At 43.8% G+C, this 27,307-nt stretch overlaps 1 protein-coding gene across 13 annotated transcripts in view; it reads right to left on the minus strand.

Moving 5' to 3' along the window:
• IGF2BP3 (insulin like growth factor 2 mRNA binding protein 3) overlaps positions 1–27,307 on the minus strand; it is a 99,814-nt gene that overhangs the window by 13,699 nt on the left and 58,808 nt on the right. For 4 of the 13 annotated variants that reach the window (XM_074267756.1, XM_074267755.1, XM_074267749.1 and 1 more), the window contains 8 exons: positions 23,215–23,266; positions 23,050–23,113; positions 16,253–16,540; positions 11,923–12,057; positions 9,278–9,331; positions 9,052–9,174; positions 6,857–7,013; positions 4,603–4,737 (listed from right to left, as the gene is read on the minus strand). In XM_074267756.1, coding sequence (XP_074123857.1) covers positions 4,603–4,737; positions 6,857–7,013; positions 9,052–9,174; positions 9,278–9,331; positions 11,923–12,057; positions 16,253–16,540; positions 23,050–23,113; positions 23,215–23,266 — 1,008 coding nt within the window. The remainder of the gene's footprint in view (positions 1–4,602; positions 4,738–6,856; positions 7,014–9,051; positions 9,175–9,277; positions 9,332–11,922; positions 12,058–16,252; positions 16,541–23,049; positions 23,114–23,214; positions 23,267–27,307) is intronic. The other 9 variants (XM_074267758.1, XM_074267751.1, XM_074267748.1 and 6 more) reach the window with 5 other exon arrangements.

The following is a 27,307-nucleotide window of genomic DNA, read 5'->3' on the forward strand; positions in this document are numbered from 1 at the left end:
AAGCTTAAGACGATTTGCCATTTCATTGGGGAAACCCAACTGGCTGGTGGCAAGGACGGAGACGGGCCTTGAAACTGTATCAACTGGGCAGAGACAAGTAATAAGGCAAAGGACGCTGGGCATATCTGCTGTGATGGAGTCAGAGTGAGAGCACATGGAAAGGAAGCCTCAACAGAAGGCTGGCAGTGGATGTGAGCAGAACATATGCATTTACAATCAGAGTAGGTACGAATTTCTTCCCTGCCACTGGGTATCTGTGTACAAGTCACTTTGCTTCTTAATTTCCTTAGCAGTAAAAGTGAGTTTTACATACATGTTTGTTTATTAAAAAAAAAACAAAAAACCTAACTCACTTCTATTATGTCTAACTAATCAAGCTCTAAATCTGTTTCCTATGAAGTAGGGAGAGGTGCAAAAATCTCAGCTTAAGTTAATACATATTTAAATAAAGGAAACGCTGGTGACTTCCAGGTTGGGAAAGCCAAAGATATAGGAAAGAAAAAAAAAAAGAATCGTGTGTAATGGAGCTGGAGCTGGCTCAGCTTATTCTATAATACAAGTGTTTCTGATTGGTCTTTTAGTGCCTCTGAGGTGAGAAAAGGAAAGGGTCCAAAGAAATACTTAAGAAAGAAAAAAAGGAGCAATGTCATGTGGGTTTGACTAAAAGTACAAATATTTACTAACTTAACTAATATTTATACATGTAAATATTCCAACTCCCATTAAGAGAGGAATCTGCTCCTTTAGAGAGCTTGCCACTGAGAAAAACATGGTGTCAAAACTCTTCTGTTATCTGTTGTCCTTGCCTCTCTGGGCTCAACTTCACATAATTGCCAGCCTACTGTTCTGAAGGCATAGATCCTTGCACAGTGGTACCCCATTGCCTCTCTGCTGAAGCCTGACAGCTCTTTTGTGTTCTACTTCCCAAGTTTGTGGGTAACTCTGTCAGGCTCTCGATTTTTTCTTTGTTAAATTAAATTAAGATAACTTGCCTAAGACTGAGAAACTATGAGAATTAAAATTAATTTTAATGTAGCTTTTTTCCACTCAAGCTCCTCAAGATATCTTTAAAATTATGACTTCCAAAGCTAACATGAGGAGAGAAGTAAGAGTCCCCAGAGCTACATCCCTAGCAGCACCCCAAAACTTGGAGCGAGGCCTGAGGTTTGTCAGAACTGTGAGGTCCAGGAGCAAACAAAAAAAAATGGAAGCTTTCTCTATCCTTCTTCCATTGTAAAATAAGGAACAAGGAAAGCAGGCTAAGGGTGAAACTGTCTCAAATTCTCTCACTCAATAATCCAAGCCCTAAGTACTCAACTTTATAGCAAATACTCTCTTTCTGGAGATTCTATTCTGAGAAAAATCCCTCACGTGCTTTGGGCAAATGGGATTCTTCTTTCAAAGCACTGACAGAAAAGTCATTCCAAGCTATAAAAAGCCACCGGGCTTATAGCATATTATGTTTCTTTATTCTCCCTTCTTAAGTTTTAGGGCCACTGATTTTTACCATGCCCTGGGTAAGGAGTCTTCACAGGAAAGCTCCATTCTCTGCAGGCTCACATGGGTTGGTATCTCGGCCATGGCAGATGGAGGACAAGAAGGGCAGAGAAGAAGGGCAAGAAGAGCTCTCTCACACACACTTCAAGAAGAGATTAGCCCAGAAGAGTGAGGAAGATTAGAAAACACTAAGCAGCCACTCCTCTGTATTATTCTAAAGTCTCATTAGTTTGATCTAGGTCTAAAACACACAACAGCAAAAACACAACTAGACTCAGAACTCTGAAGGTCCCTTTCCTTGTGAGGCTGGGTAACACCCGTCCCTCAGGCTCTCTCTCCCAGCTTGTTCCAGTCACTCCCTTATTAGTTCATTTGTTGTTGCACTGGAGCCCACTTGTTTTCCTTGAAAGCAGCCATGGTACCCTGTTCTACAGTGTACTAGAACCCCTAACCTAATCAGAACCCCAACCCTTTAAAGAAGAGAAACCAAGGGTCAGAAGGAGAAATGAGCAAGGTGATAGCAGCAGTATTTATGACTCCAGATCCTGTCCTCCCTCTGCCATGGCACCTAAGCCCCTTGGAGTACCGGGAATGGTCTTCCCTGGTCAGCTTGGTGGTATGTCCTGCTGTGAAGAATTGAGGGGAGGGAGCTAGAAAGCATTGCAAGTTAGGGGGAGGGAGGGGAAAGAATCTGCTGATTCTCTGAGCCTTCAAGCCAATCCTACCAGGCCGCTATAAGAAACAGATAATTCCAGTTCCTTGTCTTTTCTTTCATTCACTTTTCTGCCTCTTTCAACTTAGTTTTGTTTAAAATTTAATATGCATTCTTTTTGAAAGGGCGATTTTCATATGTTCCAATTCACAATAAACATCAACAAGAAGGGTACAGGACAGTGAAATAGGGTGGTCTTGTCCAAGAAGCTGTAAACTCTATAAAAGAGCACAGTATTGTTCTAGACATAATGCTAGGCAAGACCTTAGGACTCTCGGAACCCATTTCCCCTTCTCTAAAATGTGCTCAGGAGGGAACAGGGACATCAGTTTTTCCACTCTAAGAGTTGTTGAAGGCAACGAAGATGCCAAATAAAGAGAAGCATCCTCCTAATATCCTCCTGGGGGGTCCAGATCTCAAATAAGAGAATAGAACTAAGCATTCTGTAAACCTTCCAGTGTTATATGTGTTTGCTAGTACTAGTTAAAGACAGTTCTCAATGTATAAAAAGATAAATTGGCAGGAAAGGACAGTTTTTTCACCTAAAATCCTTTTAAGAAATATGTTTCCAAATACATTTAAAAATATATTCTATTTATATGCATTTTTTTTTCTGGAAGGGAGTTCTCTAGACATCATCCAATAAGATCATCAAAGATCTTAGGAGATACAAATACTCAGCAGTCAAATGCATTTAACTAAAAGCTGCTGTCATATCTAGGGCCGTTTCAGATTGCCTTTACATAGGTTATCTCATTGGATTCTTCCAAATGGCCAGCCCAGTCTACCCAGCTAATTAAGACCTAGTTTTGACAGAATTCAAAGTCATGTACCCCCTCCCTCCCAACGCAAGTCCCAAAGCTTCCTTCATTCCACCACATGGCCCTACTTGTCAGTCTCTCACAGGAGCCCTGAAAATTTTCTCTCTAATTTGATAAATTTTGTTAGAAGATGCCTTTCTGAGACACACATATCCCTTATTGCAGAATAAGGTCTTGCTAACTTGTCGTCTGTTTGCATTTTGTTCAAGATTTCTCCTTGAGGAATGTTCTTAAAAAACAAGAGGCAGATCTGATTTTCTCACATTATCCCCTGGGCCAAAAGGACACTGGACAAGACAGGTAAAGTCCACGTACATATACACACACATATATGTGTATAAATGCATACAAATTTAATGCAAAGCAATATAAGGTTAATTGATCCACACTGAGTTACATTTATTGTAAGTCTCACCTTCCTCCGTATGGTAAGTTATCGTTAGTCCTTAGGATAATGGATTTCTCTTCACTGAGGACCAAAAACTGGTTTTCTAAGTCCTTAAAATGGGAAATGAGCTAATAAAGCACTTTGGGGGGGTCTTTAAAATTGTTTATTTTGTATAGAAGAAAAGTTGATGATGGAGAAGGTAAAAATGGGAAAAGTGAATTTATTAGGTGGTAGACAAAAAGCAAGTTGGGAAATGGGCTCTCAGAATACAGAAGGAAGGGAGTGATCAGTCCTCCTCACCACTACAGCAAACAAACTCCCCCAAATCATCATAGAGTCTGGCAAAGAGAATAACTGCATGGATACTATTTGGACATCAAATTTCTAGGGCAACTTACTATAAAATCTGCAGCAAGGGGAGAGGTGGGGTATGTATTAATGGAATCATTTAAGAAGTCAAGGAATGGATTGACCCCACGATGGGGGCGTATCTTAAAGTTCCAAAAATGACAGACTTCCAGTCAATCCCAGACCAGATGTCACTTAGGAGCACGCTCATTGTCCAAGTGGGCCCTGGTCTAAGGTAGGGAGATTAAAATTCAGTTGCTACCATGGACACAAACTCCTTTGACAAGGGTATATTGAGGGCCAGGACTCGTATTAGTCAACTAGGAAGGCTCTCTTCCTCTCCCCTCCATCTCTATCAAAGGAAAAATTCTGTCTAAATGCCAGTGTCCAAGGGGCTCCTGAATTTCCTAAAGGGAGGAGGGAAATGAGTCCCTGCAGTTTGTTATTCGGAGTAAATCTTGACATTCACGTTAGTGAGGTTACTCTGTCAAAAACACACCATTAACTGGCATCCCTCAAATCGATCCAACTGGCATCCATTTAACAAATACTCTGTGCAAGGCTCTGGCTAGCTAAGCAGGACAAATAACCCACCTGTTCATAGAGGAAGGGGCCAAAGGGATCAGCCAATGGGCAGAACAGGGATCTGGGAGCTGGGATTCAAGCTGGCTCAGAATGCCTGCTGCTCGGAAGGCTGGCACAGCTCAAGTTGGGCACCTCCTTCCCAGCCCTCCCCCAGCTCTCTGCTGCCCTTGGCTTTCCTTAGTCACAGCAGATCCATCAAGGGATGCTGCTCCAAGGCCCTCATTTTGTACAGCCCCAAACCCAAAGCTTACCCCATATGGCAGGTAGTTAGTAGCGGCTGCAGCCGAAGGAACCCCCAAAGTGGAGGGGGAGGGTATCCCAGAAGTAGAGGCTGGGAACAGACCCAGGGCATTCAGATTTAATCCAGGAAGTAAGTGGGCTTGAAGCTGCAAGGGTAGGAAGGTTACGGATGTTATGACAAAAAGGTCCAACGCCAAAGCTCCATCACGAGACAACACTCAGAATAGGACCCCCTTCTCTCTCTCTCTCTCACTCTCTCATACTCACTTTTAAAATAACAGCAATTTTTTTTTTTTTTTTTTGGCATTCACATGATCAAACATCACCTGAACAGCCCCTCAGACCAGCAGGGGAAGGGGGAGTTTGCACTTGCTTGTCTCCTGAAGGTTTCATTAATCTCTTTCACCTGCCGGGTCTCCCCACAAGGATGGGGGTGGTGCCCACGGGCAGCAGGGACCGTGGCCTCCACTTCTGGCACAGTACACCGTGCCACCCGATCCACTGTTCTACCCACAGTGGGCTCTCACTGAACACAGATCAAATCACTTATAAACTCTTGGTGCTCTTCCACTGCGGCCCAAGCCAGATCTACGGAGCCAGGAAATGCAGAATGGCCAAGAAAGGAAGGAGACAGATTGAAGCCAGGCCTAACAGAGAGTTTCATGCATCTTAAAGTCCTTCAGAGGGAAAGGCCCCCAGACACCCCCCTCCCTAATCTGAACATTGCTACTTCCTTCTTCTCTCTCTTTTCCGATGGGTGGGGGAGAGGGAAAGGACAGGGAAGGGAGAAAATTAGTCAGTGGTGGAAAGGGGGCAAGCGTGGGAAGAGAGAGGGAGGGTGGAGTCTTATCTGGGGGAAAAAAATTGCCTGAAGACTAGACTTGCTTCCAAGCAGCTCCTTGGGACAATTCCTAACAAGTGGGGATGCATACTAACACTGAAATCCTCTCCAGTCTCACTATTGGTGGCGCTTTCCCTCCTATCTTTCCCATTTCCCTCCAAGCTCAGGCTAACTCCTCACAATCCAAGATGCCACTTCCAGGAGTCCTGCCTGCCCTTGCTTGGGGCACAGGTGCCACATATGTGAACGTGTAACGGGAACCTACACAGGAAAATGGAGGGAGTATTCATGGTCCCAATAGGGACTGCTTAAACTCATTCCATAAAATTAAAGAGTCTCATCTCATCTTAATCCAGCTCAAGGCAGGGAAGAGAGTGATGGTACAGGCCTTCACAATGCTACCGGAAGGGGGACCATCACAAACAGGATGCCCCAAGGCCTCGTGCCACAGAATCCACATCAAGTGGCCACATGCTGCCTCGCAGGTTTGCTGCAGAGCCAGAGCTTTCTCATGAGCAGCCACATAGCAAGAGAAGTCCAGGCTTCTTTTTTCTTTTAAAGAGGAAAAGCCAAAGTTCTGGGCTTGGAATTATGTGATCTGGCCTTCGCTGGGCTCACGGTAAAGTAAGGATAGGTCACTTTAGCTCTACCTCACAGGGTCATTTTAATGATGAAGTAAAGTCCCAAAATATATGCAAAGATTTTGAAAAGAAGAAAGAATTAGCAGTGAGAAGTCATATTGTTAAGTTGAAGGCACAGCCAGGAGGGCAGTTTGAATGAAACCATGAAAAGAGAAATCAGGAGAGGTGCTGAAGCGACTCCTTGATTCTTGAATTTGGGTTGAGATTTAATCCTTCACTTCCTGGGGAAGTTTTTAAAAGCTAATGCTATTTTTCTTACTTAAACACTAATCCTAACAGGAAGCACCATTAATTAGCTACAGCCCCTTCAGTTTTGAATTTTCCTGTTGAAAAATATCATTCAAAATGAGGCTGCCATCAACTGTCCACTTTTCCTTTATAAATCCACTTTTTATGACTGACTCCCTAAGATACAAAGGATTCTAACCTATCCTTTCTAATTCCTTCCTACTGGTCTGCTTGGGTACTACCTGTATTCCACTAGAAACAGACTGCCTTGTCAATCAGAAACTTTCTCTATATTCCCAAGCTGTAAACTAATGGTAAAAAAAAAAGCTTTGATTTTAAACATACCCCAAAGTTCCCTTTTACATTGTCCAATTGCTAGCACATCCCCCTTCAATACAAACACCAAGCCCATACGGATATAATAGAAGGACTGTTTCAATTTTACAAATGAGAAAAATATTTCATCGCGTATTCATTTCCTAACTGACCACCCTCCCCCAAAAGAATAGAGCAAAGAAAAAAGGGGAAGGGAGAAAAAAAAAAAGTCTTAATCACCTCCAGTATTTCAGAACTCACATTCATAGCACTGAGATCACTCTCATAAGACTCCCTTATTTTCTTCATGATCTCCTCCTCAGCCTTGCCACAAGTCTCAATGCTACCTTTGACAGTGATGGTACGCTCCGGGTTATACAGAGTCAACTCCTGCAGTCTGTAGAGTGAAGAAAAAAAACACAAAGAAAGAGAAAAAGAGAAAGGAAGAAAAATTATTAGGAAAAGACTGTTAATTTCCATGGAGGCACAAATGTTGATTCCAACCCCAAGGTGGTAGCTGGTAATAGCTAGAAGCGAGTGGTCAAACGTAATAGGAATTAGCCAAGAAGCAAGAAGGGAAGAATTGTAAGGTAAAGAAGGCGGCAAGAGAATGCTTCTCTTCACAGCATCCTGAAGAAAACTGGTCTCAACTGCAGCTCAGTTTTAAAGCATACTTTAAATGGTGTGCAGAGATCAACCATTTAAGTTGGAGTCATGTCTACTCGTCATTTGAAAGTGAAATGCAAGGCAACAGGATTCTCGAGGTAAGAGTCTACACAGCCGAAAGGAGCGTCAAGCAGGGCCCCGTTACACCTTTAGCTCCATTCTTACGCTCTGAAGAAAAGACTACAGCAATTCCAGACAGGACAGCACTTAATCTTTCAAATAACGTACAGTTCAGATGGAGACATCCGATGTTTACATTTTTCCAGGGCAATGTTTGCGGGGCCATCCAACAAGGAGGAAGCACTCACCACTTTCAAAGACCGGAAGCTTAGTTGTAGCCAAGTCTTCTATAACCTACCTTAACCAACAACTTCAAACAAGAAACCAAAATCATCAGCTTTAATGGCTCAGACACGGACTAGATCATTCAGACACCATTAAGACACAATATTAAATGGGGTAAGGCAGTCATGCTAGAGATCTTAACAAGGGGGTCTAGTGGAACATGACTTCCTTTTCCCACCCTCACCCCTACCCTCACAAGCTTTCTGAGGTGGCCTAAGAAAAATCGGATTCGAGCCACAATGGCAGAAAGGGACATAAACAATTATGGGAAATGCGATGGTGTTAGAATATTGAAGGCATTTACTAACCAGTAAACCTCGGAATTATGCTAAATAATCGAGGTTCCTTGGATGTTATCACTTATAGTTTTCAGCCTCACTAGAAGGGTCATCTTGGATATAATTGGGAAAACCATCTTGGCTTTCTCCAAAGGGGCCATGCTATGCCAACTTTTGCCCTCCTGCTATTTTACATTTTCATATGTTCTCTCGCAGCTTCCTAAAGGAGCACTTCACTGAAGAAGGAAGGCCTGTCATCACAAAACAGTTTCCTCTTGCATTTTCACATCTATTTATTTTGCAGAGTGAGCCTGGTATAGCAGATAGAATATAAGACTGGAATTGAGAATACATGAGTTCAAATCCCACATGCTGGCTGTGTGACTAGAGACAAGTTGTTTAATTTCTCTGATTCTCAGACAAAAGCAGAGAGGAGTTATAATAATCCTGAGAGGAGAAGAGAGATCTCATAGCAAAAAAAAAAGGCAAAGGAATTGCAGGGAAATGTTAGTTATTATTTTCTCCCCTTGTCCTTTACATTAAGGCAAAAAATTTTCATGTATTCCCTTCCTCCACTAATTTTTTTTTCCAAGTTCTTGATTTTCCACTCAACTTCTCTCAGGCAATCAGGGCCAGAAAACTTAGTGTTGTGATCAGTCCATGGAGGGCTGGAAAGAGTTTTAGTGAGCTATGTAGTTTTAAAACCTCTCGTTTTACTGTTGAAGAAATTTGAGATCCAGAGAGGGGAGTTTATTTGCCCAAAGTCACACAGGAGGTAAGTTGCAGACAGGATTTGAATGCAGGTCCTCAGCCTCCAAATCCAGTCTTCTTTCTACTTTTGCAAGCCATGTTGCCTTGGCAACCCTCTTAATCAACAAGAAACTCAACATTTAATCTTTCTTGTTCCTCCACTGGCAACAGATGCATCACCTCCAGTGGGGGCTCCGGAAGGCTATATGCTTGTGGAATGGCAGGTGATTTGGAAGAATGAGAGTGAACATATTTAAATACATAGACAGGACAGGGGAGAATAGCAACTCAAACTGAATGGAGTCAGCTCGGCTGAATAAAATGTTAATGGTGGCTCGGGCTCCCATCGCATCCCAAGATACCAGAGTCAGAATCTTAAGCCAGAGCAGTACTCACGGTGAGATGGTGATCTTGGTGTCAGTGTCCTGCTCGATTTTCTTCAGGTTCCTTCCTTCCTTCCCAATCAGGCGGCCAACAAAGTTGTTATGAGCCAGAATCTTCAAGGGAATTTCGTCGGTGCTGAAAGACCGAAAAACATCAGAAACTCAAGGCAGGGGGGGAGGGGAAATTTTAATAAAAAGATAATCACATCCACTCATTCAGCAAACATTTGAGTGCCTACTATGTACGAGGCATTGCACTAAGCGCGGTCCGGGATGAAATACCATGGAGGTGCCTGTTAGAAATAGAGGAATAATTTATAATTAGAGGTGATAGTACTGCACTGGGATTTAAGACTCAAGTTCCAGCCCCATTTCTGGGGCTGAAGAGCCGAGTGCTGGGCAATCCCCTTCCCCTTTCTGGGACTCATTTTCCTTTTCTCTAATAACAGTGGGCTGGACGAGGGGGCTGCTAAGGAACTTTTCCATTTCCAGCATCCTGTTATACAGACCAAGCACCACTTTAAAACAGAAACCAGTGATATTAATGAACAAATCCAACCACCTCATACTTTGGAAATTTGGGGCCCAAATGTTCCCTAACAGTATCATATTAAAAACCTTCAGACACAAAGAAAAGCTAATACTGCTTGCAGATACCATGATGATAAAGAATATAACATGATATCCTCTGAAAGAGGGATGCTCACTGGTGAAAGCATCTTCACGTGGAATTTTTGATAGGAAAAAATGGTGCAATAGTCATCAGAGAACTACAGTTCTGGACTGTGGCAAATCCTTGTTAAGGCAGTGCTCAGTCAAATGGACTCCTTTCCTCAAGTGTGCTCCCTACTTGGGTAAGCATTTCCAAACTATGCCCCAAATCCCCGTATTAGGGTCTGGATGCCATCCCACAAAATCCTATATATTAGCACATAAGGCCCTTGACCCCCCCATCCCTACTTCTCTCATAGGGGAGTGAGAACAAGTCAAGCCCTTACAAACTCCATGCTTGGAAAGCACAGGAAATAAAGGTCATAGGTTAGGAGAGAGAGCAGAGGAACTGGTGATAATGAGTCACCAAGGATTGGCTCACAGGAAGCTATTTCTAATGGCATCAATCACTACTTGCTCCCAGAGCATCTCTTGAATCCTAGTAAATGGACTCAATCATGGGACATGCTCTTAGAGCATACTCTTTGAGGGAAATGGGAATGGAAAGAGTAGGAACTAAAATTTGGGCAGGAACACTGAAGCTCCTGAGCAACTTGAAGAATTTTTCTGATTCCCAGATCAGTCTTTTTACTCTTATTTTCTTGATGGTCAGCAGGCATCAAGGCCAGGGATTGAAATCAGAGCTCAGGAAGTCAAGAAAGAAAGAAATCCAAGCCAGGTTGGAGAGACATAGCTGAGCGTCTCCATCTTTCTCTCTGCATTGCTGCTCAAAATGTCTGTTGGCGAGAGAGACAGCTGGATTGTGAGGGTGCCCGCTGCCTCTGGCAAGAGAGCGTTCTGCTTGGCACCTCTGCCTATCTCTCACTAGGATGGACCAGGCCAATTTGTGTTTAGAAAAATTTAATTTGGATGTAGCTGACAATCATGAGGGAAAGGGATGGGAAAGGGAAGAAAAGCCTTCATTCAGATTCCTTTTGACTGCGTAAAAGATTAAGCAAGACTTTTGTCACCAGCCTGCAAGAATGCCCATTTACTGTGCAGAAAGCCAAGTCATGAGCCCCAGCTATGTAACCAAAGCGTAAGAGGTAGAATTAATAAGCACGTTAACAGCAGGATGGCTCTACACTCTCACTGACCCCTAATTTATAAGTCATGGAAAAGAGACTGACTTCCTTTAAAAGGAGAAACTAGGGGGATCCTAAGCTGATATCCCTGTAAGAGGGAGGGGGAAGAGATGCTTTGTCTTTTGCCTCAGTCATCAGGAAACATGAGAGACTCAGGAACTAGGTACATCTCTTTAACTAGAGTTGGAACATCACATGAATGCCCCTGACCCTTTTTTGGTTTTTTTGAACCAAGGATCATTACTCCCATCAGAGACAGCCACTACCCCCATTCCAGGGCCAAGCAGGCAACAGAGAAATTCATCCAGTTCCCACAAAAGCCTCTTCAGGGCTTATCAACACCCAGAAGAGATTGCTAATGTCAAAACTCAAAAGATTACAAACCCTGAAATGAAAAGGTACTTTTCTTCCAAGTTGCTCAAAACACTCCTAACCTCACTCCCCCCTCCCCATCTTAGAGGGGCTGTCATTACCGGTACCTGGTGGATGGCCTAGCATTTGGTGAGTGCTGAATGACATTGCCAAAGCATTTCCAGGATTGCAGAGAACATAACATGCAAGACCGCTTGTGAACCAAATAACAACCCTGTGAAGTAGGAAGTTATTGTGAGGAGCATCAGTCCCATTTTACAGATGAGGAATCGGGTTCAGAGAGTAGAAGAAACTTGCTCATGATCACACAAGGAGGATGTATCAGAGCCAGCATTTGAAGCTAGAGGGATGGCCGAGGAGATCATTAGTGCAAGAGGTTACAGCGTGCATCTTGACTTGGGTGGGTGAGATGGGGGATCAGGAGCCAATATTGGGGCAAAATTGTGTTCCAGCTGAAGAAGGGCCCCTAAGGACATACAAGCGGGCACTTCCAGGATGCTGCGCTCAAACCAGCGGACCTCGGGTTCCCAACTAAGGTAACGGGAGAGCCAGAAAACTTTTGTGTCCCAAAGCTTAAGCTGTTGGGGACATAAGTGAACATGTCACCCTAAACTCCTCAGCAGAATTCTCTTTAAGCAGACCCAAAGGGAAACACTCCTGAACCACGACCACTCAACTGGGAATCCTCCACCCCCCCGGCAATGCCCTTTACTCACAACTTGGTATCTTGGGCCTCCTTCTGCATGATCTCCATGATAATCTTGCACGCAGTGGAGCAGCCTTCAGGGGAGGCGTGGATAGTAATCGGCTTCTCAGACGCGCCAGCATTTTCTTTGCGGTGGATATCAATTCTTTCAGTGGAAATGGGAAAAAGAAGTGAGCAGAAAGTTAGCCTCCAAAGAACCCATCTTATTGGACCGGTCTAGCCTTGCAAGCCATCCCCCCAATTTCTGAGTCAAACCAGGTGGGGGCAAAGAGTGGAGCAAGTCACCGCATCCCCCAAAGTGTCAACTCTTGATTATCCCCATGGGGCATCTCTCCATATCTGGTGACTTCTTCATGCGAATCTGAATCCCAGCAGAATTTCCGTCGACAATCTACAATGTTTCTGGGCCTTCTCTCTGTGCTGCCCATGGGGACAGTAGGCACTCAAAGATTGTAAATTTATTGTCATCATCATTTCAGCAAAATGCCAGTGGAAGAGCGGTCTGCTACCCAGAAGTCTTACTGAGTCAACCAAAGGCAGACAAGAGGGAACTGGGCATTAAAGGATCATGGATTTAGAGCCAGAAAGAACCTCTGAGGCCATCTAGTCCAGCTACCACATGCTTAGGAGATGAAGAACCAGACCCAGAGCAGTGACGTGGTCTTGCTTAAGGTCGGACAGACTAGGAAGGTGCAGAACCAGGATTTGGACCCGGTCCCCGTCTCCAAATAGAGTGTGCTTTCCACTGTCCCGCGGTGCTCGAGCCACTGCTCTCCCCCTTTCAGGGCAGATGATCAAGAGTTGACCATGCATTTAGTGTGAACATTTCTCAGGTTATCATCAGAATGACCCAACTCCAAGCACACGCACACACACAGAAAGGTTAAGGGGTTTATGGCCTCTGTAGCAGAAAGGACCGCTACTCAGGAGCAACACTCGGGAGCAAAGGCACAAAGAGCGTCCCTGGGCACAAGACAAGGGCTCTCAAACTTCTCCTAAGGAGCACAGGCCCCTCCCTCCCCGCTGGGCCTTCGGGGTTCCCCAGCCCTCATGCCACACCCGCGTCTTTACCTTGGCCACATCTCTGAGAGAGTCCTTCCCACCACCACCACCACAGACAACAGCTCTCTAGGGCGTTAGGCACAGGCAGCAGCTACCATCCAAGCAGTCCCTGAAAAGCCTGGGGGGGGCATGAAAGGAGGGTGCCCCTGCCCTCACAGGGGCACGGCAAGGGAAGGGGTGGGGAGTGGCTGAAGGACAAAGGCGCCGGCTGCAAAAGTCTCCCGATTCTAAAGGCCTGGATCACACAAACAGAGCCAGGCAAGACCTCAGAACTCTGCTCGAGCCACCTCCTTTTCCAGATGGGGAACTGAGACCCAGTGCAATCGGCTCGCCCGGCGTCACACGGTGAGTAAGGGCAGCGGAGACACCGGTCCAGGACGCCAGACCCGGTCCTTCTGCTGTGGCCCACTGCCTCCCTCAGCTTCCTCCTTTTTCCCCATTTGGATCTCCCTTTAGCCAAAGGGGGGAGGGGAGAGCTCGGCCAAGCCAAGCTCCCCGGCTGCCCTTGGAGCTTTTGCTCAGAAGTCTCCCCTGTGAGGGGACGAGGGCAGAGCAAACCGTTCCCTTCTCATGCACTGGGTCGGGCCCTGGAGAGGTGGCTGCGTTTGCAAACAGACTCTCTTCCACCTCATCACACTTGAGCACAATTGGAACGGGAGCTGGAAAACTGACAAGCCATGGCTCCATTTTATCCCCACAGACACTACATCGACTGGGGGAGCCAACTGCCTTAATCTGCCCTTCTTCTCTGGGGTTGGCCCCGTTCGGGCAGGCTCTCCCAAGCCAGCTCGGATCCTAGCAGTGGTGCGGGCCATGCCCTTTTGGGAATAATGGAATGACGCCTCAGAGGCAGTCCACACCTGCCCCCTGCCTCCCCGCCAAAAACCCAGAAGCCACCAGGTCGTCTCGGCAACAGCACAGCAGCCAATGCAAACCACAGCTCTGTCACTGGTTTTCTCTCATTGAACAAGATGGCCAAGTGGGGCTACACAGAGAGAGAGAGAATCTTGCCTACCATGCTGGGAAGGAAGAAGCCCTGGATAGGGTCCAGTAGGATCCCTATTCCCACTGCTTCCATTGTTCTCTGAAGCCACATTTTTCCAAATACTCATCTGGGAAGAGATGCCAAGGGTCCCTTTCCCATCTATCCCCATCCGTTTTACTCCATTAGCAATTAAACATCAGATCGCTTGGGGGAGGAGAGAATGTTCCTCTGATGATTAGGGCAGCCCTCTGAGGCCACTTCAGAAAGCGTGCCCATCAAATAATGATTAGTTTCTGTAGCCAGAGGTAATTAAATCCACTGGCAAGGATCAGTGGAGCATTGGATGGAACAAGCCCACCATCTCCTCTTGGGTTCTATCACCCAGCTTCCTGCCCCCCGTAGCATGTACAGCCAAGAAATTCCTACTGAAGAATTAAAAACATGGAGGACCAGAGGCCACAGCTCTGCCCCATTGGACAAGTCAACGAATGACCTGACAAGAAATACCCAAATTTGGCACGGGGTGAAGAAGGGGAAACCAGCTAGAAAGTGACTGTGGTGAATTAAGAGATGCAGCGTGCTCTGAAAAATAAAGCTGGATGGGGGTGGGGAGTGGGGAGAGGAAGAGACAACAAATGGGTCAAGAGGCTCATGGGACCCCAGAGAAGCGTTAGGGCTTAGCTAAGCTCTTGGGTTACAGGCTCCCGCCCCTCCCAGACCAGGCCTCCTTTCTACTCCATTCTGGCCATCAGTAAGCAGCATCCCGTGCTACTTGAGTCTGCACACAGGCAAAGCATTCTCACCTTCTGCAAAAAAACATTTCAAGGTGGGGGGTGGTCCTCTCCCTAGCAGCCTTTCCACCAACTTCTGACTCCACCCATCCCTCCCATTCTGCAATGACTTCTCTCCAAGGAAATCTGTCCCCTCCTCCTCCTCCTCCTCCGAACGAGGGCGGCAGGTTCACACTGGCCAGCCCAGCCTCACTTAAGTCCATAAAATGGGGCATTAATTGTGTGTGCCCAGAACCTCACTGTGATGAAGAGGACCGGCGGAAACTGTCTAAAGATTGCGCCATCCTGCTCCAGAAAGCCGTGGAAGAGGGAAGCCTGCTCCACTACCAAGGACAGCTACTTTTCCCACTACACTTTATAGGCCAGAAGGCCGCTGGGTGCATCCAGTCAGCAACAAGTATGGGAGCCGGCAGGGAAGGGAGAGGGAGGACGCTGGACGCTGGACGGTTTCCTTTTGTAGCAAAGACGCCTATGAAGAGCCCGGCGAGCTCAGTGGAAACATCTGCTCACTTTCAGTTTTCAATATAACAGAAGATTTCATGAACTTGAATGTTTTAAAGACTAGTAGCACTTAGCCCCCTGGGCACCTTTGGGTCCAGGGCCTCCGGCTGGCCAGCACAACGCTCCCCTGACCCTGATCTTCCAGAGTTATTAAGCAAGTCCTAGGTGGGTTTCCCTTGAAAATATGCTGGGGGTAGGGCACAGAACGTCCCCAAAATTATTTCCCCCACTCCTCTCTTCCCCAGGACTTTACATCTCTCATACATACCAAATAGTATCTTCCTATGAATTGATCGAGTGATATAAAGTATATAAAGGGAAGCTAAAATATATCATATAGGATTTGATTTTCCTGCCTCTAGCACATTTCAGCTCCTCCTCTTCCTTAGTTGCATCGTTTCACAATTCCTAAGTATTTTACATTTCTAATAGTCCACCAGCTTCCAATCTGTAATTAGCAACGTGGGGACAAAGGTTGTTCTCATTGGCTTCCTCTTTGGATAAATATGAGCCACTGGATTAAGTCCAGGTTATCAGCAAAGGCCAGGCCAGCCTGAAAAAGCCATTTCTAAGGCCTGCTGGAGGCCAGGAATGAAGCCGAAATGTAGGTGGCAGACTGACCCCCTGAGAGGTGCTACAAGACAGAAAAGACCAAGCCTGGTCACCCCGAAAACCCCGAGGGAAGCTAAGAAAATGCTGTGGGAGTGCCTTCTAGACTGCTGGGATCTTGTAGCTGCTTTACCAACAGGCTGGGGTCCAAGAGATCACGGAGGAGGTTTGTCGGCAAGATAAGACTTTTGTGTTGGTTTCAGTTACAAGGGGAAGGTCAACTCTTCTCCAGTTCCCTTTGGGACCCAGATCAGAGGCTCCACTGAGAGACCATACTCAGAAAGAGACAGAAAGTGCTGGGGGTACTCCTTCCGCCCCCGCCCACCCCCGATGAGATTCAATGGAACACAGACAAGAAGGCTCGCGACGTCCCTGACACACCGGCCACTTACTTAGACTGGGTCTGCTTGGTGATGTTGCGAATGGTGGCGCCTTCCTTCCCAATGATGGCTCCAACAAACTGAGTGGGGACCAGCATGCGAAGAGGAATGTCATTCTGGTGGTTCTGACCCGCGGCTCCTCCGGGGGATCCCTGCCTCTGGGGTCCCCTGTGACCGTAACCACGGCGGGTCGGCATGACTGGAGAGTGCGGCACGGGCAGGTCGGCCAGCTCATCCGGGATATAGGCAACTTTCAGGGTGTACCCCTCCAGCTGAAAGCCGTTCAGCTTCTCGATGGCACTGCCACACAAACAAATGGACACGGGGGCGGAGGGGAGAACGAAAGGAGAGAAAGCAAGCCATAAGTTAAGTTTCATGGCTAAGGACCAAAAAACTTAAGTCTTTTTGTTGCAAACTTTTATAGAAGAGACAAACTCCAAGCTTGAGGTTATATTTTTATTCATTTAAATAGAGCAAAACGGGGTAGAGGAGAATACTTAAGGAGAAACATACAGAGATGCTTTATTCCAAGTGATTCAAAAGTGGGGTTCATTTCCTCTACCAAAGCAGCTGACAAATCCTCTAATCTTTAGTGAAAGGATGTCATCAGTCGGAGACTGGAATATTGAGCACCCTGTCAATAAGCTTCTCTGAAGTGATTTTGGGAGGAGACACAGTTTCCATCCCTGGGCCCTGTGACGAAGGCGTTGCTAGCACCTTTTGTATTGCAACTGGCCTAGGCTGAGAGAACCCAGCAGAAGAATAATGAGCAATTTTGGCATCCGGGATAAGCAGGGCAGAACAAACTATCCAATTAACTTTGTGATCTGTGATGTAAAAATAATATGTTCATTAAGGAGGATTAGTTACTGTCCTGGAGGTACCTTTGGTTTCAACTAAGATCATTTGTTTCTTTGCTAATGAAGTGGACATTGTTATATTTCTGTTGCTTCTCAAATTGAGTGTTCAAGGTTACCCAACTCTTGTTATGATTCTGGAACCCAAAGCCAATCCACGAGGGGAAGAATTCAGCCTACAAGGTCAAAGATCTCCCCAAGAATTTCTTTATTTCAACACCAGTTATCATCTGGGTCAATAACGGTTGAGGAAAAGTCAGGAAATTAAGTCAGAAACAAGTGGTTAATGTTAGTCCTGAGAGGAGCCATTAGGTATTCTGTTCCTTACCCTTACCATGACTTTTCTGCTACCCTAGAAACTTCACCTTTTTGGTATGACTTAGACATCTGTGAGGAGTCCCAAGAAACCATCTCTGTATGATTTCCAAGAAGAGGAGGTTGGGACAAAAGGCAAGGAGAATGAAGCACTTGAAGCATCACTCATGTCTCACAACACACGTAATCACAAAAAACAGCCAACACAAAATCCCAATCAGCTCTGCCCCAACAATGAATCCCAACAAGACTTCATGCAATTTTCATGCAGATACATCCCACGGTACATTTTCCTCCGTTACACCATTAAAATAAAGCGGATAGGGACCAGACCTGTGATTTCCCTGTTATAGAGAAATCCCAGGTGAGCAAACGCCCTCTGCCAATGCAAATCACCACCTGCTCGGCACATTCCATCTTGTGGCTACTGCCTGGAATGCTGGGAGAGGAAGGGTCTTTCTCTAAGACCCCAAGCCAGGACAGGACAGAGACAGAGTCCGAATCCAGAGCTTCCAAGCCAGCTGTCTAGTCCCTATTCACGCTGCCTCTTTCTCCAGAACTAGACCAACACAACCAAAAACTCCAACAAAGTACCATTCAACTCTAAACAAAGGCGCCGATGTCTTCCTGATGACGGTCCGAAGGCGTTCCAGGGGTTCAGGTCTTCCCGCTGATTCACTTTGCCTGGCTGGGCCTTGGAATTATACCAGAAGGCCCAACGGGGCAAAGTAGATCAGAGGTAAGAAGGGTGTTCTCCAGGAGCAAAGCAGATTGTGGCTGAGGGAGGTGCTGGACTTACTAATCCTAGACTGCTAAATATGTCACTTGGAATAAAAAGTTAAAGGGAGGGGGGTGGGGAAGAAAGAAGTGTCACCAGCATGTTAGCCCACGTCGGGCAGGCACCAGAAACATGCATCTCAGAAAGCCAGGTCTTGGAAAGCAAGCAGAGAGGACATGCGTGCCCCGAAAGCGGGACCCCCAACACTGCCTCTTCCTTCTGCCTCCATCACCACGGGTGGGACGGTCTTAAATTTCTCCTTCAGGAACAGCTGGTCCTCCTTCCCACTCAACCAGAGGCTCTCAGAGAAAATGTCCCACCTCGATTAAGGTGAATAAACAGGAGAGCCCAGAAACTAACCCGTCACTAAATGCTGTCCAAGTCCCATCAGAAGGGAAAGGGGACGGCATTTTGGACAGACCAGCCATCAGCTCCAAGTCACTTTAAGCTCTCTTTGAAAGAGAGACCTGAAGAGAAAGAGCAGAGGAAGGTGTTCCTCGAGGAGGCTGTGGGCTTACAGATGGAGGCTACAGCTTTGGCTCCACCAAAGAGAGCAAAGGTCAGGGGGCTTCTACCTCACCCTGCCCTACCCAACTCTGAAGTTGGGACTATTTGCTTCACCAGCCGTGGTCCTGAGGGCGAGTCCACTCCAAGCATGATGAGTATTTCCAAAATTACATATATGTGTGCGTGTGTGTGTGCGTGTATAGACATGCAAACACACATACACACACATAAAGATAAATATGGCTCAGATCAACTTTCGTGGGTAAAGCAGGCCTTCCGTCAGGCTAGTTGAAGGAGAAAGCATATTTATCACAAAATCACAGGATCCCAAAGCTGAAAAGGGACAACAGCAGCCATTTTTCCAACCTGAGCCTGAAAAAGCTTCATCTCTATGACATCTCCTTCTGATCTAGGTGAGCAAACAGTTATTCACACATCACCTAGAACCTGTGGAGTGACCGATCTGAGCAAGGCATTGAATGCCAAGAAAATTCAGTCTCAACTTGTTAAATTTTACGGATAATTTTTAAACATTATTGTGTGCCTGCTTTTAAAAGATTTTTTTTTCTTTTGGGGGTAGGGAAAGAAAAATCTGTTCATACTGCAGAATTATATTTGACCTCAATTCTAAAAGCATACTGATCTGGTGTAAATGATTATTCCAGTACCAGGAACAATAAATTCCAGGGATAGAACATTGTTTCTCTCTCCCCTCCCAAGTACCCCCTGAAAATCCCCATAATTCACTGAGGTTAGAAGAAGCCTCTAAATTAGGGGAGGGATCTGAGCAAGCAAGCATCAGCAATCAGTATAAGCTCCATAGTTCCATGGTGGCCCAAAGGGGAGCATGCACGTGGCCAGCTTTAGCTGACGAGCTAAGTTTGCAGCACACCAGAGTCATAGACTGAGGCTGAATTTCTGAATGTGAAGAAAATGGCCGAAACTCAAGCCGCAAGCCTAATGTTCCGTTAGGTTACTTAGTGTTCTGTTAAGTGGTTTAGCAAGATTTGCTGCTAGGCCCAAGGAATGTTAGTAGTCAGCTCTTTAGGAAAATCATGTGACTTTTCTAAGCACAATCATGTTAATCAGATCATTGACAAATATATCAAATAATATGACAGCCGGGGTTAGACTTTCATTGGTCAACACAGCAGATCCTGAAAACATCCTTCACATTTAGCACCTCACTTGATCCCCACAACAACCCTGTGAGGTAGGTATTCCAGCCAACTGTCCATTAGCAAGGGTGGTTATCCACTTGGGAGATTATCCAATTTGCAATGCCCCCAATTCCCTGCTCTTGGATGCTTTTACTCCACAAGTTAAAAGGAAAGTTACCTATTTTGCTCTTTTTTAAGTTCTGCTAAAAGGTGGAATTTTTTTAAGCACCTTTCTGAGCAGAAAGGGATCTAAGAACTCATCTAGTAAAGTCCTTTCAGTAAGGAAAATGGGCACCAACATGAAATGATTAAGTATAGAGAGTGAAAAGTTGGATGACTTGAGTGAAATGACCAAACTTCTATCTAGAGTGCTTGAGGATTTTTTGTATACATCTTGGGAAAATTTGAAATGGAGAGGGCAGAATGACAATTTAAGATCCTTCCATGTTATATACTATGAGTCACCAACCCAATACATAATGAGCTGGAACCTAACCACATGCTAGAAAGGACAATGACACCTTTCTCTTCAAGAAGCTGCTGTCGTCCAGGCATTTATAGAGTTTGACATGTCCTCCATTTTTACATTAGTAAAAAACAAGCAAAGAATTCAAAGACAATGTCTCATTTGAGCACTAAAAATCAGAAGCAGGCTGGAAGCTGCTGTCTCCTCCTCTGTCCCCTCCATCCTCAGTCCTTTGTGGGCTCTTACTGCCTCTTTTTTGTTTTCCTTTTCAATTCTCAGGAATCTGCTAAACTGGTCCCTAGTGGATTTCATCTTATTTTATCAGAATCTTTTCTTGAAATTATAAAAAATTATTTTGCATTTCAGCATCATTTACATAAGTCAAGAGGACTCTATCAATTCCTTATCTAAGAGATTAGTAAAAACTCTAGTTAATATGGAGGACATCACAGAGAGTCATCTCCTCGTTTGCACAGAGTCTAGAGACAGCTGCTCACTTCCATAACACTGGTCAGCCAGATGCACATGCTCTGAGTCATTGATAGTAATATCAGGCAGGAAATTCCTGAAATGGGCTGCCATCAATCAACGGCTCCCCATCTGGGTGGCCTATCACCCCCAGAGATGGAAATTAGGGGTGCACCATTTGTCCTGACCTAAGAGATATGGGACATTGTCTTTCCTCCTAGATATTTGGTTAGTGGGTCTTCAAATCCTGTAGTACAGGAACATAAAAGCAAATATTGGAGGGTTATCCCCAGCCTCCTTTATGGAAAAGAAGGATTTTTCTTGTCTCCTTTTCTAGTCAATGGGGACCTCTCTAAGGCAATGTCAGAAGAAGGCCTCCTGATCCTATGATATGAGTCATCACCTCTTAAGTATGGAAAAATATTTGACTCTTTTCTTTTTATAACATGGCTTCCCAGTCACGGGATTACGGATTTTGAGCTGAGAGTGCCTTTAAAAGGCAGATAAGCTAGTTAAATCCCTTCCCTTCACAGGAAAGGAGCCTCACAAGACATTGAAGATGTAAAAAGACCTCAAAAAAGCTTAGAATCTATTAGGAGAAATATAAACTATACCAGGTAATCTGGGAGAAGAGGCCTCACTCTGCAGGAGGAAAACTTGACCTGAATTCTAAAGGAGCAAAGAATATTTTGTAGTGACCTGTTCTTGCTTTTCCTGACAGTAGCTCTAAAATGAAAAAGACTTTCAGAGTCTACCTTCTTCCTGTCTCTGTTATGCCTTTCCCCTTCCTATTTACTAGAGAGATTTTCCCTGAAGATCCCAAAGGGGATGGGGCAGGAACAATTTACTCCATTTTGAAAATCAGATTTAGAGGTAGAAGAGACCTGAGGAGTAACTTTTTTTTTTATTCAATGAAGAAACTGAAGTTCAAAGAAGCAAGATAAGTGTCTTCAAAGTCAAAAAGGTCGTCAACATTGGCATTTATTCTCCAAATTTAGCCTTCGTGCTCTGATAGCTGATGAAAAGGGACAACAAAGTCCATCTGGCTCCATTGCCTCTTTCTCTGTTATTTTGCTTTTTTTGTTGCGCCGGCTCTTTAGAGCTGGAAGGTTGGCCAAGTCTTGTCTTTCTAGGCAGCAGGACAGGGCCTCCCTTTCTAGTGACCTGCGCCTACATCAGTAAGACTGTTCTAATCTAAAGGCCATGGAGGCATTGGAGGGTGGGATCCTAGCCTTCCTGGTAGGTCAAGCCTCAATCTCTAGTTCAAGTCTGTCAAGGGAGCTGTCACTTGTATCACAACCACAACTTGCTGATCTTTGTTTTGTGTCAACTGGACCGCATGAGTGCCTGTTTTCCTGGATATGATTACATTAATTCCAGAAAACCCAGCACATCTCTGAGGTGAGCCTCAAGAGTAGTTTTCTAGGTTTGACCACAATCATAAATTTAGAACTGGAACCACCTCATTTCCCAGAGGATCTCACATCAACAATAATAAATCCATCTGTCAATGGATCAATTGGATCTTAGACCTATATAACTATAATTTAGAGGTCTGCCTGACTGAAGTGGAGGGGATGAGGGTAAATTAAAAAATGGAGTTTATCTATGGAATTTGGGGGCAAAGACATTTTAATTCATAGAACAAATCCACCTGCCAAAAATACATGCAACCATTTCTTAAACTAAGAGAAACTCAATAAAATGACAGACTTCCAATCAGTATTTATCATTATTAAAGTCAAAAGTTCTGGTAGCATTTAACAAAGAATAAATCATACATTTTGTAAAATATACATACATATATGTATACAATATCCATATATATACACTTACATATCCATTATATATATATATATAAACACAAATAAGATACATGTAACACTATTGTCCTAATGATACCAGTTAGAGAGACAGAGGAGCTCCTCATAGGTTCAGTTGGCTATAATTTGGCCCACAGTGTAAGTCTATGGCCCAGCATCTCTGAAATCTCAAGGATTGATCTAGTCACATTTTTCACAGTTAAAGACAATGTGATCGATGTGAACTGATGTCTGCACCCGTGAGCTTTCAGGAAAAAGCTGGGCATTGGCAGAGGGCAGCCTCCATGTCATTCAACATCGTCATCCTTGGCACCCATCTCCCTCCCTTCCTTCTCCTCCATTGCCCACCCCCAGATATTAATGGTGTAACTAGAGCAAAATAATTTTATCGAAATTAGTAAACCAAGTGAAAAATGAAAAGTACAGAATACTTACAGTCTCGCCTGCTCCTTGCAGCTGTAGGTTACATTGACCACAGCAGTCTCAGTATCAGTGTTTACTAGAGAATAAGAAAAATACACAAGAATAACCAAATTAAATTTTCTTCCTACTGCCTTTCTTTGAGCAATTTGAAATCAAATGAGTTCAAGAGACACATACCTTGTTCACAATTCTCCACTGACCCATACTGAGCCAAAACACTGTCCAGCACCTAGGAAGAAGAAAAGACAACAATAGAGATTGGTTAACCACTGGGTGCTTCTTTGAATTGTTAGAAAAGCTAGGAATATGTTTTTAATTGCAAGCAAATTATGCTGGCCAAGAGCCAAAAGATTAATTTGGGTCTTTGATCTAAAGAATTATAGGAAGGACACCATGAGAGAATACATGTTTCTCTGTGTCTCGTACATCCCTGGATCTCTGACTTCAAATCCATTTCATGCTGGCTAATCTAGGAGCAACCACAGTGTGGCAGCTTTATGGAAGTCCAGCTGCCTTGTTTCTAGGGGTGAGAAAAAAGGAGGCCACGTTTTCACACAGATACATGTAAACATTTTCTCCTGACATAAAGTTATGTGAAACAGGAGCTTGAAGAAGCTAAATTCAATGCTATCTTTTTATTTAAAAAGAAAAAAACAAGTTCCTCTTTAAGAGGAAAAAAATCTTCCTTTTTGAACCCAGGGACAGCTATAAATTAAGAGACTAAATCCCAGAGAAGATTTAACTAAGATAACAAATAGAGACACCAAAGGACCCTGGGTTAAGATATAAGAAGGGTACTAGAGATAAAGGTGAAAAATTCTCCCTAAAGGTTACTCTTCTCTTTTGCATTCAATACATGGTTACAATAAATAAAAGAGAGGGCTGTAGTTGCCTTCTAGAGAGTCTCTAAGACTGTGAGTCTCAGAATTTGACATCCACAGCTCTAAGACTCCAATCTTCTACCTATAAACTTGAATACCTGAACAAAGGTTCTGAATTTAGAATCTGGAGCAGACCCTGATGAGAATACAGGCCCCTTCTATCAACTTCTAGTATATAAGATTTTTTCTCCCTTCTTTTATGAATTTTTATAAAATGTATTTTGATTTTTAAATTTTCATAAACATTTTTTCTCTTCCCTACAATTAAGGAAAGGGGAAAAAATACAACCCTCTTGTATAAAATTGTTTAGCTCTCGTTAATATTTGATGTGTTTCTAAAATTTAAATTTTTAAAAACAGTCATTTTCTTTTTTTTTAGACAGAAACTATTATAAGATAGACAACTAGCCATGGAGAAAATATTTACCTATCTCTCTAAACTTCTTTTTATTTTCCTGAGTAATTTAATATAAGGATAGGAACTTCAATGCTTCTATGAGTAGATGGTTACCCTACTGCTAAGTTTATTTTTATCCTTAGGCTTCTACTAACAAGATAGAGGTACATTTCTATGATAAAATCTTCTGACTTCAAGACACATCAAATACGTGAATGCAGGAGAAAGCAGTAAGGAATAGATAAACATGTTGTGATATGTAACTATAATGGAATATTTCTGTGCCATAGGAAAGGAATATAATGAGTCTAAAGAAACATGAAGAGACTTGTGTGAATTGATGCTAAGTGAACTAAGCAGAACCAAGAAAACTATACCTAGTGACAACAGGGCAAATATAAAAGGTCAACAGCAACTAGATTCATGTGAAAAAGGATCTAATGATGTATTCTGTTCTGTCCCCTGGTTCTTCAGCTGCCATTCCAAGGCAAACACTTATAAAAATTCAAAGTTTCTTCTAAGGACATTTATCTTCTATGGTATCTCCTCATTGTTTATTTAATAGTCCCTTTTTTAAGACTCTTGGTAACCAGTATGAACTCAGTATTCTGAATTTTTCAAAGAAAAGCTAAATTTTATCAAGTTATCGATTTATAGAAAAGAAACTATTTGTCAATTTCCACATGGTCAATTTCCTTGGGGGATGGGGTGGAGGCTGAGAACACCTGGACAGCAATAACTGGGAGCAAAGGCAAAATGACTTGTAGGGTTCATTACACTTTCATGTTTTATCTGAGATCGCAACTACTGTTAAAAGTATTAAATAACAGAGTTTGCTTCGGACTTTGACAAAAAAAAAAAAAATCTAGAGCAGCAACTTACTGAGTCTGGTATTGTTTACCTAACTCTCCCTGTCTTTGTAGCCTGACCACACATGTGGTCTGCACTGTAATAGGCCAGCAAAACTGATCGTGGAGACAGCCCGGAGGCAGACCAGCCCCGACAAACAGGCAGCCCTAGAGGGGCTCAACTCAAAATGGAGAGAATGAATCTCCCTACAAAGCAAAGCCCATTAAAAAGCTCAATACAGTTCTTTATGCAGTAAAATTATATTTAAGAAGAAAGTTTGGATAGGAAAAACAAAAACAATCTAAATTTTAAAAATATAAATGCAACAATACTAGCATTTATTTCATGCTTTAAAGATTGATGTGCTCTTTCCTACAAAGACAAACAAAAAAAACAATAAACAACAACCAAAGGTCACTCTTCACTGCCCTTTATTAGAACAGCAGGAAATGTCCATCAAAAATCCTATCATGTTAATGCTTGAAATCACCAACTTTGATGGGAAGAAACCAGATTATTCATCAGGTTTTTGTCTGATCTCTTATTTTGTGCCTTTTTTTTTTTAAACAACAAAAGGGGCCTATTCCACTTAAATTAATTCATTTTAGAGTTCTTTATTTTGTTAAGGGGGGGGGGGGAAGCACACAGGGGAAACACAGAATCTTTAATGTTTCCTGAAAGCAATTGGTTCATTCATTAAGAATTGTCTTCTCTGATAGACTTGCAGAAAATAAATAATCTAAAATCAGCTACAATTGTTGTTGCCAAATGCCACTAACAGAAGTAAAGTCTTTCCTAATTCTCCTACTAAAAGCTTCCATAGATCATCTTAATTTTACCAAACTGACACTCCACAACTTGTTTCACTAATCTAGTTTTTTTTAAAATGGAACCCGAGTTGTAAAAATCTCAAGAAGCAGAAATGCACAGTGTGAAGGAGGGGGAAAGATCCATTCAGAGGCTCTGTTTTATTTATATTCATTGCACATTTTATAAACCAAGGGATAATGAATGCCGTCATTTCCCAACTGTCCTGTGGATGAAAGACTTGTAGTCCTTCAACAGCAATTAAGAATTACAGTCCTTAAATGAAATGGGCACAGGAAATTGTACAACTTCTCCTTTGAAGCCAGAGATGGAGTACAGAAGGGCTCTTCTAGGAAGCTTTGGGATTTGTCTGGATAGGATCTGCCGTAGGACACAGTGCCAGATTTCATGTTCCATGTTACCCCAGTTCCCTCAAACTGCTAGAATAACTTATTCCCTGTGACCATCAGAGACTGTTTTTTATAAAATTATTAAAAGGCATTAATTTCTACAGAGAAAAGTAAATTAAGGTCACAGAAACTGAAAATTTGGAAGGAACTGTGAAGGTCATCTACTCTTCCTACTACAGATGAAGAAACTGAGGTAAAGAAGAAACTCAAGTTATTTATTCAAGGTTATCTAGTGGATGAAGGGCTAGAAGATTCCTGGAGAACAGGAATCTTTCCACTAATTTGCTTATTATCTGTATCACATGAATCTGGCCTCTGCCCGTGACTGCTCTCTCCACACCCCTAGTCAATAAATTATTTTCTGCATTCTTGAAAAAAATCCCATTTCACACTTGTGTCTCCTACTGGAACTGATCCTTGGCCTCCTCACACCCACACCAGAAGCTCCAGCAAAGGTACAGGACCTTCCCCTAACTTCTCTGGCTTTTAGCTTCCTCATCTGTAAAAGGAGGGAGTTGGACACAACAGACTCCAAAGGTCTCTTTCAGTGTCACATATTGTCCTGGGTGAAAATGCCCATTAGATGGAAGCCTAGAGAATCCTATGATCATACATCTTCCTTTGTGATAGACAATGTCTCTTCCAGGCTAACCCTAAATGTCTCTAAGGGGCTGGAGATATGCACAGGATCTCAGAATCAAGGAATGTTAGCTGGAAGGGATCTCAGTGGGCAGTTCTTTCATCTCTATTTTCTAAAGTAGGAAATAATCCAGAGACTCCCACAGAGCCCAAATCCTAGACCTTTTCCATACAATGGTGTGGCTGTGAGTCAAGGATCAGGGATGTTTTTTAGGCATCCAGCTCTAAGTGGGAAAGAGGTGGCAGCTGAGAGCCAATCCTCAACCCTGCTCTCCTCCCCCGGGGGG

This window comes from Sminthopsis crassicaudata, chromosome 5 (assembly GCF_048593235.1).
Source record: "Sminthopsis crassicaudata isolate SCR6 chromosome 5, ASM4859323v1, whole genome shotgun sequence".
Classification (NCBI taxonomy): Eukaryota; Metazoa; Chordata; class Mammalia; order Dasyuromorphia; family Dasyuridae; genus Sminthopsis; species Sminthopsis crassicaudata.